Here is a 13,691-nt window from a genome sequence, read left to right as displayed (position 1 = left end):
TTCATGAAACTCCCCCACATTCGCCTTTGGAGACTCCTGCCAATTGTCTAGCCAGGTTGGTTTGTTTTAAACACTCAAATCTGGCCCAGCCTTTCCCTGTATTTGGGGGGACCTCCTTTCGAATACCAAGCAATATTGTTACCACCAAGGGCCCCTTTTTCCATTCCCGGGAAATAGAGTTGAGTCTGAGTCTCTCCACTTAGTGTGCTTGCAACACCTATAGTTTAGAATTGGCAAATTCCTTGCAGATCTTGTTTGTATCTTGCTTCAGACCCCGCTCTCTCTGTTAAGGTTTGATGTATTTCATTTATTTTATTATAGTACTTGTTAAGCACTTACTAAGCCAGGCACTATACTAAGTGCTGGGGTAGATACAAGCAAATTGGGTTGGACACAGTCTCTGCCCCACATGGGGCTCACAGTCTCAGTTCCCATTTTACAGATGAAGTAACTGAGGCCCAGAGAAGTAAAGTGACCCGCCTAGGTCACGCAAGAGACAAGTGGTTGAGCTGGGATTAGAAACCATGACCTTCTGACTCCCAGACTTGTGCTCTATCCACTACACCATAAGTAGGATGGCCTAGAAGAAAGAGCATGGGCCTGGGTGTCAGAGGACCTGACTTCTAATCCCAGCTCCACCACTTGTCTGCTGTGCGACCTCGGGCAAGTCACTCAACTTCTCTGTACCTCATCTGTAAAATGGGGATTAAGACTGTGAGCTCCATATGGGACATGAACTGTGTCCAACCTGATTAGCTTGGACCTCTCCTAGTGCTTAGTGTAGTGCCTAGCACATAGTAAAAATGTTGATATTTGTTAAGCGCTTACTATGTGCAGAGCACTGTTCTAAGCACTGGGGTAGACACAGGGGAATCAGGTTGTCCCACATGGGGCTCACAGTCTTCATCCCCATTTTACAGATGAGGAAATTGAGGCACAGAGAAGTTAAGTGACTTGCCCACAGTCACACAGCTGACAAGTGGCGGAGCTGGGATTTGAACTCATGAGCCCTGACTCCAAAGCCCGTGCTCTTTCCACTCAACAAGTAGCATTAAAAAAAAAAATCACTTGAAGAAATTCCCGATTTTTGGTTCCTCTGGAAACTGCCCCCGGAGTCTGACTGTCCATGTTGCTTCCATGAGGCTTTCACACAATCAGCCGTTGCCTCTTTATCATGACTCAACAGACTTTGTGCACAGTTGACTGCTTCTTCATGTCCCCCTTTTAGCATCCTAACTCTGGTGTCATCCTTTCTGCCTTGTGATTCATTTCACCTGGGATTCATGGGAATCCCACGTTCTACCTCAACCAGCTATCTCTCTACACAGATGGGCCTCCTGTGTTTTATAAAAGGCCTCAGTTGTCAGCCTGATTGTATTATAAAAACCAGTACCCCATCCTTCTATTACACATCCAAAGAGTGTTTGGTGAAAGCAACTTCAAAATGATGGAGATTATTTTTTTTTTTTTAGCAATGACAGGCTTGCACTTTATTTCTCCCTTCAATATTTTTCACAAACAGCAAAGGAAGCTGCTTTGTGCCCTTGAAGGGAAGAAGGAATTCAAGAATAAGTTTCTAAAATTGAGTCAATATAGAATCTGGCAGAGTTTTATCACTAAGAAAGTTCTTCTTTTAGGTTTTTATCTTCTTTTTATAACAGTGTAATGGAGGGTATGTTGGTAGGGCTGATCCAAAGCTAGGGCTGATCCAAAGCTCCTCAAGGGTATTTTGTTTAATTGTGATGTTAAAATACCATTAGGAAGAAAAAGTCAGTTCTGAAAATGAAATTGGTCACGCCCTCCTAATCTAGGTTTTGCAATTACATTAGTCCACAACCTCTTTTTCCCATTGAGTAATGAAATCCACCATAGTTGAAAGCACATTTTGGCCTGGCATTTGGTCAGTTTGCTCCTAAAATTGGCTAGAGGACTCTCCTATTTCATCATGCTTGGCTGCAGGTAATTAGTGCTAAATCTTGTATAATAGGGAGATGTACTGGAACTCTTCTCAGGCAGATGGAAATAATCTGGATTGGATCCCAGTTTCTATTTGCATATAGCCTTATTCCAAAGCCTTCTTCCCTTTTTCTACCACCCTATTTTGGTCTCCTGTTAGACTGGTGGAGGGCAAGGGTTTAGACCTTTACACAGCTTCGTATCTGTGACGTTCCTAATTTGTCCAAGAAACTATCAAGTTGCCCCAAAAGACCTTCAGTGAAATTTAGCAGTCGATAGATAAGCTTCCTGCAATGTTTGCTCTAATTTCTTATTTTGGTCTGCCATCCTGAAGAATCTATTTTCTCCTGTTGAGTAGCACCTAAGGAGAGTAGAAGCTCCTGAGTTTATCAAAGCCCACAGTTTCACTAAGATAAAAGACCTGATAGTCCTTGACCCCCCTAGAGCATACCCTCTTATTTGGTCTTGTTAAATTTTATGCACCGAGGTTCAATCTAGAAACTTTCAGGCTCCAGATACCCCGTGAAAAGCCACCTTGAATTAGTGCCTTCCAGATTGGCGCCTCCTGAATCATTTACTGTGGCCAACTGAAATCGTCAGCTCGAAGAAATGGGAAATTCCAATTAAACCATTTGTTCCTTTTCATTTCTACATCAAAAACTCATTTTTCACAGCCGTAAGCAACTAATAAGCCGCCAGCCCATTAACTTATTTGTAAAATCAAAAAGCCTCTATATCTCCTCTAGTTCTTTTCCACTGAAAGCTCGTACTGTGTTACGGTCCTATCCGAGGTAAGGTTCTGGTCCTTGGATGGGATCCTGTTCCATATCCAGAGTTTCAAATGGGGCTCATCTCTAAATGGAATAGCAGCTGGCTTTTCTCCTCTCTGCGTGTTTTCTGTCCTGCCAAAAATGTTCATGTTCTTTCAGTTTCAACAAAGGCGAGCTATTTGACTGATCTCTAAATTACTTTTACCAACATCCAAGAAAATAGCTAAGTACCCTGGAGTTCTCTGCTGTGGAGCCATCAGACTTTAATAAACAAACAAACAAAAAAGAATCTTCTGAGAAGATTGAGAAGTGGTTCATTCTGAATTTGCATGCAGTGGTTTTGGTTTCTCCCTTGCCGCCTTTTGGGGACTTTCTTAGCCTCTGGGTTTCATCCTGCTGTGGGTCTGTTGCTCGGAACCAGTACGTCAGCCAGCGGGGCTTTGCTTTTGTAAAACCTTGCAAGGAAAGGGTTCGGTCTGGTCTGTAATCTTGGTCCTCTCAGCAGTTCTTGGTTGGGTCTTCTGCGAGTTGATGGGAAGGTGGTGTTTCACTGAAATGTTAACTGTATGTGTCCTGCACAGCCATGGTAGAGCAGCGAGAGCCTATTCTGATTGGTTCTAATTTGGTGTTGTAGGGTGCCTGATTAATTATAGACCCTCAGCTGTCTTTGTGTGAAAAAAATCAAAATGTCTTCACAGTACACTTCTACAGCGATGTCGGTGAATAGGTTCACGTGGAGGAAAAGAACAATAATAGTTTATTAGGAACTTTTCCATCACGCCAAGCAACGGAGAGGACAAAGATTGAAACCGATGCATCGTACCATGATGAATCAAGAGTATTTATTGTGTGCAGATCATGTGCAAAGCAACATACTTGGCACTCGAGGGAGTACAATAGAAGTGATCCATGCCCTCAGAGAGCTCCGAGCCTACCAGCAACCTAAACATTCCAGATAGGAGGAAGCAGTAGAGTATATAAGATATGTACCTAAGTGAGACAGGGAGTTATGGGCACCTGAGTACTTAAATGCAGATGCAGCAGTAAGGGGATATAAGGTGGGAAGACCAGAAGTCAACTGGGGAACATCTCCTATTCATTCATTCAATCATTTATTGAGTGCCTTCTGCGTGCAAAACAGTGTAGTAAGTGCTTGGGAGAGTACAATGAAACACCAACAGACAGGCACATTCCCTGCCCAACAACAAGCTCACAGTCCAGAGCTATTGGGACAGGGAATTGAAGAGGACACCCAAGGAATGATAACCACTTTACAAATGCCCTAGACTCACACCCCTAGACTCATGGCCAGTCTAGGCAGAGGGCAGTACAAGACACATTTTTCCAATATTGAAGTTATTTTTTAAGCACTTACTGTGTGTCAAGCACTGTGTTAAATTCTAGGGTAGATAGACAATAAAGGAACCCTTGGATGTAGAGGAAATGATTAATATATGTAATTAAAAGGCAGGCATGTGTTTAGCCCTTTGTGTGTAAGTCCAGGATGAGCTAATGACAAATGGAAATCATTTAAACTCCACAAGTTTATTTAAGACCCTATCAATAACCTATATGTTAGCCTGCTAACATAAGGACGATCACTTTGTTCCTGTTCAGCACTGTATTTCTAAATCTTGTCAGACCGAACCACTAAAGACAGGATCATATTCACTTGAGGTTGCATCCTCGAGTGTGCTGATTGGTCTTGCAGCCTGCCAAAAGGATGCAGACAACCTTTGGGGCGTGGGAAGGGGTGCTGACAGATCCAGGCTGCTCCCATTCACCCCATTACCAAGTTTTTCATCTCGTGCAACTGTCCTGTGACTACTGGGGAAGTGGGTCGGGATGGGAGCTGGAAAAATCAGAAGTGTTTTTTGTTAATCAGGTGGCCTTGTGGACCAGGAAGCCCCAGGTGAGGCTCTGATGTGGGAGTCATTGTCTCAGTCATTTCAAAAGCTACAAGGAACACAGAATGTTGGTGCAGCAATGCAGAGGAAAACCTGAGATTGGACTAGGTCAAAGGATGCTGACATAAAAATAATTATTATAATAATTGTGGTATCTGTTAAGTGCTTACTATGTGCCAGGCACTCTGCTAAGCGCTGGGGTGGATACAAGCTAATTAGATTGAATACAGTCCCTGACCCACGTGGGCTCCCAGTATCAATCCCCCTTTTACAGATGAGGTAACTAAGGCCCAGAGAAATGATGTGACTTGCCCAAAGTCACACAGCAGACAAGTGGTAGAGCCAGGATTAGAACCCATGACCTTCCGACTCCCAGGTCTTTGCTCAATCCACTACGCCATACTGCTTCTGTATGATATTGGTGTTTGTTAAGTGCTTGACATGTTCCAAGCACTGTACTGAGGCCCTGACTTACATGGAGCCTCTCAGTCTAAGCAGGGTTCGGAGAGGGAGGGAAGGGAGAGTTCCACATAGTGAAGAAGTCAAATGAGAAATATTGAAGGCCGGAAGTACGGCCACATCGGGCCCTCATTTCTGAGGTGAACTGCCCCTCAAGTCCCATTAATCCTGCCCTGCAGAATACATCCGGCTAAAGTTGTCCAAGAGGTTCTGGACCTGTGCTCTATTAAAAAGAGCAAGCGCTATTTCCACTAGTTTTATTGTGACCAGACTTCCTGAACTGTTCTCTTAAACACTTGTTCTGCTGCTGCTCTCTCCCAAACAGAGCTCTGCTTTTTGCTCTAAAGGAATAAGATTCAAGAGGAAGGAGAGGAGAGGATCTAGGGAGGGGAGATTGAGACGGAACTGTCCTGAAAGAAGGATGGACCAAAAGAGCAAGGTGTACTCGCATAAGTAGGGGTTGTGAGCCCCTCCCCCGTGGGGCAACCTGATTTCCTTGACTCTATTTATCTTGACTCTATTTATCTTGACTCTATTTATTGCCATTGTTCTCGTCTGTCCGTCTCCCCCGATTAGACTGTAAGCCAGTCAAACGGCAGGGACTGTCTCTATCTGTTGCCGACTTGTTCATCCCAAGCGCTTAGTACAGTGCTCTGCACATAGTAAGCGCTCAATAAATACTATTGAATGAATTGTACCCCTCCCCACAGCGCTTAGAACAATGCTTGGCACATAGCGCTTAACAAAAGCCATTATTATTACACAAGCCTAGAGATGACAGGGAATGAACAGTAAGAAAAACGCAGAGGACCAGGCAAGGTGTCATCTAAACCATAAAAGACAATTGAAAGACTAAAGGGGAGTGGGGTGATTTTTGGTGAGGAGAAAGACAATAGGAAAAAGGAGTGATAAAGGGAGTGGAGAAAATTTTACAGGCAGTTCTTTAAAATAGACCCCATTCAGTCCAGACCTTGCCAGGGGCACCCATTTAGTAAGTAGGGTTTTGGTTAAGCGTTTATTATGTGCAAATCACTGCACTAAGAGCTGATGTAGAAACAGGAGCTTGGTCTAGTGGAAAGAGCACATGCCTGAGAGTCAGAGGATGTGGGTTCCCTCCCATGTGTCTGCTGTGTGACCTTGGGCAAGTCGCTTAGCTTCTCTGTGGTTCAGTTCCGTCATCTATAAAATGGGAATTAAGACTGGGAGCCCCATGTGGGAAAGGGACTGTGTCCAACCCGATTATCGTGTATGTACACCAGTTCTTAGAACAGTGCTTAGCACATAGCAAGCACTTAAATACCACAGTTATTATTATTAGGTCCCACTTGGAGCTCACAGTCTAACTAGGAGGGAGACCAGGAATTGAATCCACATTTTGCAGATGAGGGAACAGAGGCACAGAGAAGTTAAATGACTTACCCAAGAGTACACAGTAGTTATATGGCAGAATCATGATTAGACGCAGGGCCTCTGGTGCCCAGGCTCTTTCCTCGAGGCCATACTGCTTCCCATTTGCTTTCAATACAGCCATTTTAGAGTTTTATAAAAGAGAATAGCAATAAATCCAGGATTAATCACTAAGCTGGGAAGCAGCATCGTCTTAGTGGAAAGAGCACAGGCCCGGGACCTGGCTCTAATTCTGGCTCTGCCACTTGTCTGCTGTGTGACCTTGGGAAAGTCACTTACCTTATCTGTGTCTCGATTATCTCATCTGTAAAATGGCAATTAAGATCATGTCTCTTGTGGGACATGAACTGAATCCAACCTGATACAGTGCAGCGCTTCAAACAGTCCTTGACACCTAATGAGCGCCTAACACATACCATAAAAATTAAAAATAAAAATAAACCTTTTCCCCCTGTCAGCTTTTCCAGTTTACTATATCCTTCTCTACACTACTGATAAGAGATGCAAGTGTTAAAACCTTCATTGTCCCATCAGTCCCTGCCTGCCAGACCTTGGTTCTGGTATAGGGAAGAAGAGTGGCTCAGTGGTAAGAGCCCGGGCTTGGGAGTCAGAGATCATGGGTTCAAATCCTGATTCTGCTACTTGTCTGCTGTGTGACTGTGGGCAAGTCACTTAACTTCTCTGTGCCTCAGTTACCTCATCTGTAAAATGGGGTTGAAGACTGTGAGCCTCACATGGGACAACCTGATTGCCCTGTATCTACCCCAGCGCTTAGAACAGTGCTCTGCACATAGTAAGCTCTTAACAAATACCAACATTATTATTATTATTCTCTTTTCAAAATGGGGGTTAAATTCCTCTTCTCCCTCCCCATTAGACTGTGACCCCCATGTGGGATGGGGTTTATTTACTCTATCTCCTCCAGCGCTCAGTATGGTGCTTAACAAACACCAGTCAGTCAGTCATATTTTCATTCATTCATTCAATAGTATTTATTGAGCGCTTACTATGTGCAGAGCACTGTGCTGAGCTTTTGGAATGTACAAATCGGCAACAGATAGAGACAGTCCCTGCCCTTTGATGGGCTTACAGTCTAATTGGGGGAGACAGGCAGACAAGAACAATGGCAATAAATAGAGTCAAAGGAAAGAACATCTCGTAAAAACAATGGCAAATAAATAGAATCAGGGTGATGTACATCTCATTAAACAAAATAAATAGGGTGATGAAGATATAGACAGTCGAGCGGACGAGTACAGCGCTGAGGGGGTGGGACGGGAGAGGGGGAGGAGGAGAGGGAAAGGGGGGAGAAGAGGGTTTAGCTGGGGAGAGGTGAAGGGGGGGTATTTATTGAGCGCTTTCTGCCATGAACTCATTGTAGTCAGGAAATCTGTCTGTTGTTGTGTTGTACTCTCCCAAGCGCTTAGTACAGTGGTTTGCACAAAGTAAGTGCTCAATAATTATGATTGAATGAATGAATGAATGATTATCCTCTTCATCATCATCATCATGGGGGAGTGGGGAGAAAGGGATGGTGTAGAGTTTGTGAGCTGTTCAGAAAGAGACAAAAATGGCTGTGCAGGTGACTACAGTGAACATTCTTGGGAATAGGACCGACGCCCATGCATTGATTCTGTCTCTTCCATTCTCAGGTGGAAGAACGGTCCAGGCTGAACCGTCAGAGCTCCCCGGCCATGCCACACAAGGTCGCCAACAGGATATCCGACCCCAACCTGCCGCCTAGGTCGGAGTCCTTTAGCATCAGCGGGGTGCACCCGGCTCGGACACCCCCCATGCTGAGACCGGTGGACACCCAGGTAAAGGCTCCCTACACCCTACTTCATTCCAGACTTCCCCTCTCTTACTGTTGCTCTACCAGTACTCTTCTACTTCCCCTGTCTTTAACGTATTTTCACATCTGCCTCCGCCTCTACACCGTGAGCTCTTTGTGGGCAGGGAACTCTATTGTAATGTACTTTCCCAAGTGCTTAGTACAGTGCTTTGCACAATATAAGCGCTCAGTAAATACCATTGCTTGATTGAGTGACTCTTGGTTTGCAGAATCATGTTAAGTTCACCAGTATACAGCACCTATATTTGCTTAGCTAATTCATATTGGCCATCCACCGCCACATCAAACAGAAACTCCTCACGTTGCCTTTAAAGCTGTCAGTCACCTTGCCCCCTCCTACCTCACCTTGCTACTCTCCTACTACAATCCAGCCCGCACACTTCACTCCTCTAAAGCTCACCTTCTCACTGTGCCTCCATCTCGCCTATCTCGCAGCTGACCCCTCACCTACATCCTGCCTCTGTCACGGAATGCCCTGCCCCCTCAAATCCGACAGACACTTACTCTCCCCCTTTATTATTATAATTTATTTATGTCTATTATTCATTCAGTCATTTATTGAGCACTTACTGTGTGCAGAACAATGCACTAAGCAGTTGGGAGAGTACAATACAACATTGAACAGACACATTCCCTGCTTACAGCCTAGAGGTGGGGAGACAGACATGAATGCAAATAAATCGAATTACAGATATATATACATATACATGAGTGCTGTGGGTCTGGAGAGCAAAGGGAGCAAGTCAGGGTGACACAGAAGAGAGTGGGAGATGAGGAAAGGTGGGTCTTAGTCTCAGTAAGGCTTTGAAGGGGGAAGAGTAATTGTCAGATTTGAGGAGGGAGGGCATTCCAGGCCAGAGACAGGATGTGAGCTAGGGGTTGGCGGCGAGATAGGTGAGATCAGGGCAAAGTTAGAAGGAAAGCACTGAAGGAACAAAGTGTGCAGACTGGGTTATAGAAGGAGAGAAGAGAGATGAGGTAGGAGGGGCCAAGGTCGTGGAGTGCTTCAAAGGTAATGGTGAGGAGTTTTTATATGAGGTGGAGGTGGATGGGCAACCACTGAAATTTTTTGAGGAACAGGTTGACATGTCCGGAAAGTTTTTGTAGAAAAATGATCTGGACAGCAGAGTGAATTATGGACTGGAGTGGGGAGAGAAAGGAGGCCGGGAGGTCAGCAAGGAGGCTGATGCCGTAATCCAGGCGGAATAGGATGAGTGACTGTATTAACGTGATAGTTTGGATGGAGAGGAAAGGGATTTTAGTGATGTTGTGAAGGTAGGAGTCACAGGATTTAGTAATGGACTAAATGTATAGGTTGAATGAGAGAGAGAGGAATCATGGATAATCCCAAACTTGCGGGCTTGTGAAACAGGAGGGATGGTGGTGCCGTCTACAATGATGGAAAGTCAAGGGGAGGACAGGATTTGGGTGGGAAGATAAGGAATTGTGTTTTGGACCTGTTAGGTTTGAGGTGACAGGAGGACCTCCAAGTAGCAGCTTAAAGAAGCAGCATGACTCAGTGGAAAGAGCCCGGGCTTGGGAGTCAGAGGTCATGGGTTCAAATCCTGGCTCTGCCACTTGTCAGTTGTGTGATTGTGGGCAAGTCACTTCACTTCTCTGTGCTTCAGTTACCTTATCTCCAAAATGGAGGTGAAGATTGTGAGCCTCACATGGGACAACCTTATTACCCCAGCGCTTAGAACAGTGCTCTGCACATAGTAAGCGCTTAACAAATACCAACATCATCATTATTATTATTATTAAGTAGAGATGTCTGGAAAGAAGAAGGAGAAGTGAGACTGGAGAGAGGGAGAGAGATAGGTAGTTTTAGGTATCATCTGCATAGAGGTGATAGTTGAAGCCATGAGAGTGAATGAGTTCTCCAAGTGGGTGTAGATGGAGAATAGAAGGGGACCCAGAACTGAACCTTGAGGGACCCCCAAAGTTAAGAGGTAGGAGGCAGAGGAGGACTCCATGAAGGAAACTGAGAATGAATGGTCAGATAGATAAGAGGAAGGGACAGATTCAGTGAAGCCAAGGTTCAGTAATTTTCCAGGAGAAGGGGGTGGTCCAGTGTCGAAGGCAATTGAGAAGTAAAGGAGGATTAGGATGGATTACAGGCCTTGAGATTGGGCAAGAAGGAGATGACTGGTCACCTTTGAGAGGATGGTTTCTATGGAGTGACAGGGATAGAAGCCAGATTGAAGGGGGTCCAGGAGAGAATTGGAGCAGAGGAATATGAGACAGCGGGTGTAGAAAACTCGCTCAAGCAGTTTGGAGAGGAATGGTAGGAGGGAGGTGGGGCAATAACTGGAGGGAGCCGTGGGGTCAAGGGAGGGGTTTTTTTTTTAGGATAGGGGAGACATTGGCATATTTGAAAGCAGTGGGGAAGAAGCTATTGAAGAGACAACGGTTGAAGATGGCTGCTAGGGAGGTAAGAAGTGAGGGGGTGAGAGTTTTGATAAGGTGCGAAGGAATGGGGTCGGGTGCGTAGGTGGAGGAGGTGGCTTTTGAGAGGAGGCAGGAGATCTCTTCTACAGATACTACTGGGAAGGATGGAAGAGTTGAAGAGGGGGCCAGAAGGGGGAGGGACTGAAGAAGGGCAGGGGCGATTTTAGAGACCTCACAGCTGACGGTGTCAATTTTCTTAATAAAGTAAGTGGCCAGGTCATTGGGGCCCAGGGAAGGGGTAGGCAGTGGGACAGGGAGCCTGAGGAGGGAGTTAAATGTTTGGAACAATTAGCGAGGGCGATGGGCCTGGGTGTCAATATGGGTGGAGAAAGAGTTTTGCCGGGCAGAGGAGAGGCCGGAGTTAAAGCATTCAAGGATAAACTCGAAGTGGACAAAGTCGGCCTGATATTTAGATTTCCTCCAGCAGCCCTCTGCAGCTCGAGCACAAGGCTGGGGACTAGCGTAACGAGATCGATGAAGGGATAGGGGAGCGAGTGAGTTGAGTTCAGTAGAGAGGCTGGTGTTGAGAATGTGATTCTCCCCCCTCTAGACTGTAAGCTCGTTGTGGGCAGGGAATGTTTGTTTATTGTTGAATTGTACTCTCCCAAGCGCTTAGTACAGTGCTTTGCACACAGTAAGTGCTCAATAAATGTAATTGAATGAATGCTGTTAAATTGCCCCCTCTGCTGGCAAGTACTAATTAAAGCCAGTATGATCTGTCTTGTCTTCCAGCGTCAAACAGTTTCATAAATAACTAATTGACTCGAACAAAAACATCCTGTAAATTAAAACACCCATTCAGATGGAAGACAGATGCATCCCCCATAAACTTTACCCCACGCATCTTCATTATTGATAATAATAGTGGCACTGTTTAAGTACCTACTGTAAGTGAGGCACTGTACTAAGTGCTGAAGTAGCACAAGCAAAGCCGGTCCGACACAGTCCCTGTCCCATATCGGGCTCACAATCTTAATCCCCATTTTTCAGCTGAGATAACTGAGGCCCAGAGAAGTTAAGTGACTTGTCCAAGGTCACACTCCAGACAAGTGGCAGAGGCAGGATTAGAACCCAGGTCCTTCTGACTCTCAGGTCCGTGCTCTATCTACTAGGCCACACTGCAACTCATGTTTTGATTACGTGAATCCTGTTACAATAAGTAACTCTAAGTTACTATGCCATCCTTACCATGGGTATCCTGCAAGGACCATTCTGGATCCCCTTTTCTTCCCAAACTACACTCACTCCTTGGACAGCTCAACTGCAAGCACCCCTTCAACTTCTTCCTCTTTGCAGAGGACTCCCAAATCTGTCCTTGGGCACATCATTTCAGTTCTCTGTGCCTCAGTTCCTTCATCTGTAAAATGGGAATTAAGACTGTGAGCCCCATGTGGGATGGGGACGGTGTCCAATCTGATTATCTTGTACCCCACACTTAGTACAGTGCCTGGCAAATGTAAACGCTTAGCCAATATTATTAAGAAAAGCTCTCTTTCTTGTCTTTTCCACTTCACCCCTGCTCACACGTTTCATTCCTGTCAAACTCTCGTATTTACCATGCCACGTTCTTGTCTCTCGTACTGCCAATCTCTTGCTCATACTCTCCTTATTCACATCCACCAGACACTATTCTCCCATCTTTATAACCCTTCTGAAATCGCATCTCCTCCTTGAGACCTTTCCCAATTAATTCTTCCCTCTCCTGTATTCCCCTATGGTAAGTACCTGTGCAATCTGTCATGATTTTGTTAACTACAGTCACGCCCCATCAGAGCCTTTATCGTCCCAGATGGCAGGAACCTATCTTTTTCCACCTTTGCCTGTATAAGAACTATCCCACTCCATCTTCTTGGTTCCTTGGCTTCTGGTCCGTACCTTTCCGGCTCTGCTGGGTTCATCCGAGAACGTGCAAAAGTGACAGGAAAAGCTGAATGCTGTATTCCTGGTGTGGAAGCGGCATCATCATCATCAACAGTGGTATTTATTGAGCCCTTACTATTTGCAAAGCACTGAACTAAGCACTTGGGAGACTACAACAGAGTTGGTAGATACATTTCCTGCGTACGGCGAGGTTACAGTCTAGAAGGGAGCTAACTGCCTTCATTTGTGATTTCTATCATAAATATGGTTGACATATAATCCCACCAGATAGGATTTATTAGTCCCAACTACAAAAATCAGAAGAGTGTTGGGTTTTAGAAGAAATACATGTTTGAATGCCCCCCTCGGGGTTTCTAGTATTCTACCAGTTTTGGCTACAGGAGAGTCAAGCAGAGGCCTGTCCATTCCATTCCTAGCTTGGGCAGTGGCTAGCAAGTGGAAGGCCATCTGCTACAAGTCAAAACTCGCCCGTGATAGGCAGCAGTAGCACAGGAGAGAGTCGAGGGCAGAGATATTGCGCGGAGGAGGCAATGGTAAGCCACTTCCATATTTTGACACAAGAAAACTATGGATCCACTACCAGAATGATTGCAGATGGAGAGTGGGGCGTTCTGGGAGAGATGTGTCCATGGTGTTGCTATGGGTGGGAACGACTCAACGGCATAAGACCAGACAAGACCACGTTTTAACAAATACGAGACGAGTCAAGGACCTTTTAGCCTATTTCTGTTTGTGACTTCTTAACTACTCCCCACACAGCAATGACTTTCTTGTACCGCCTGGCAAATTTTGTAATCTTTCTCTGCCTCAGTGTAAAATTTCCTCATAAAATTATCTCAGCTGTGTCACTTGCCTGCTGTGTGACCTTGGATAAGCCACTTAACTTCTAGGTTCCTTAGTCTTCTCACTGTTAAACAGAGATTCAACACCTGTTCTCCTTCCTTCTTAGATTGTGCGCCCGGTGTGGGACAGGGACTGCGTCTGACCTGACCAACCTGTATCTTCCCC

General features: G+C 45.3%; 1 protein-coding gene across 10 annotated transcripts in view; it reads left to right on the top strand.

The window, feature by feature from the left end:
• Nucleotides 1-13,691, top strand: part of TNIK (TRAF2 and NCK interacting kinase) — a 484,943-nt gene that overhangs the window by 390,523 nt on the left and 80,729 nt on the right. For all 10 annotated transcript variants that reach the window (XM_029061407.2, XM_029061401.2, XM_029061394.2 and 7 more), the window contains one exon: nucleotides 8,152-8,316. In XM_029061407.2, coding sequence (XP_028917240.1) covers nucleotides 8,152-8,316 — 165 coding nt within the window. The remainder of the gene's footprint in view (nucleotides 1-8,151; nucleotides 8,317-13,691) is intronic.

Source organism: Ornithorhynchus anatinus, chromosome 1 (assembly GCF_004115215.2).
Source record: "Ornithorhynchus anatinus isolate Pmale09 chromosome 1, mOrnAna1.pri.v4, whole genome shotgun sequence".
Taxonomy (NCBI): Eukaryota; Metazoa; Chordata; class Mammalia; order Monotremata; family Ornithorhynchidae; genus Ornithorhynchus; species Ornithorhynchus anatinus.
This window is presented reverse-complemented; position numbering and strand designations above follow the sequence as displayed.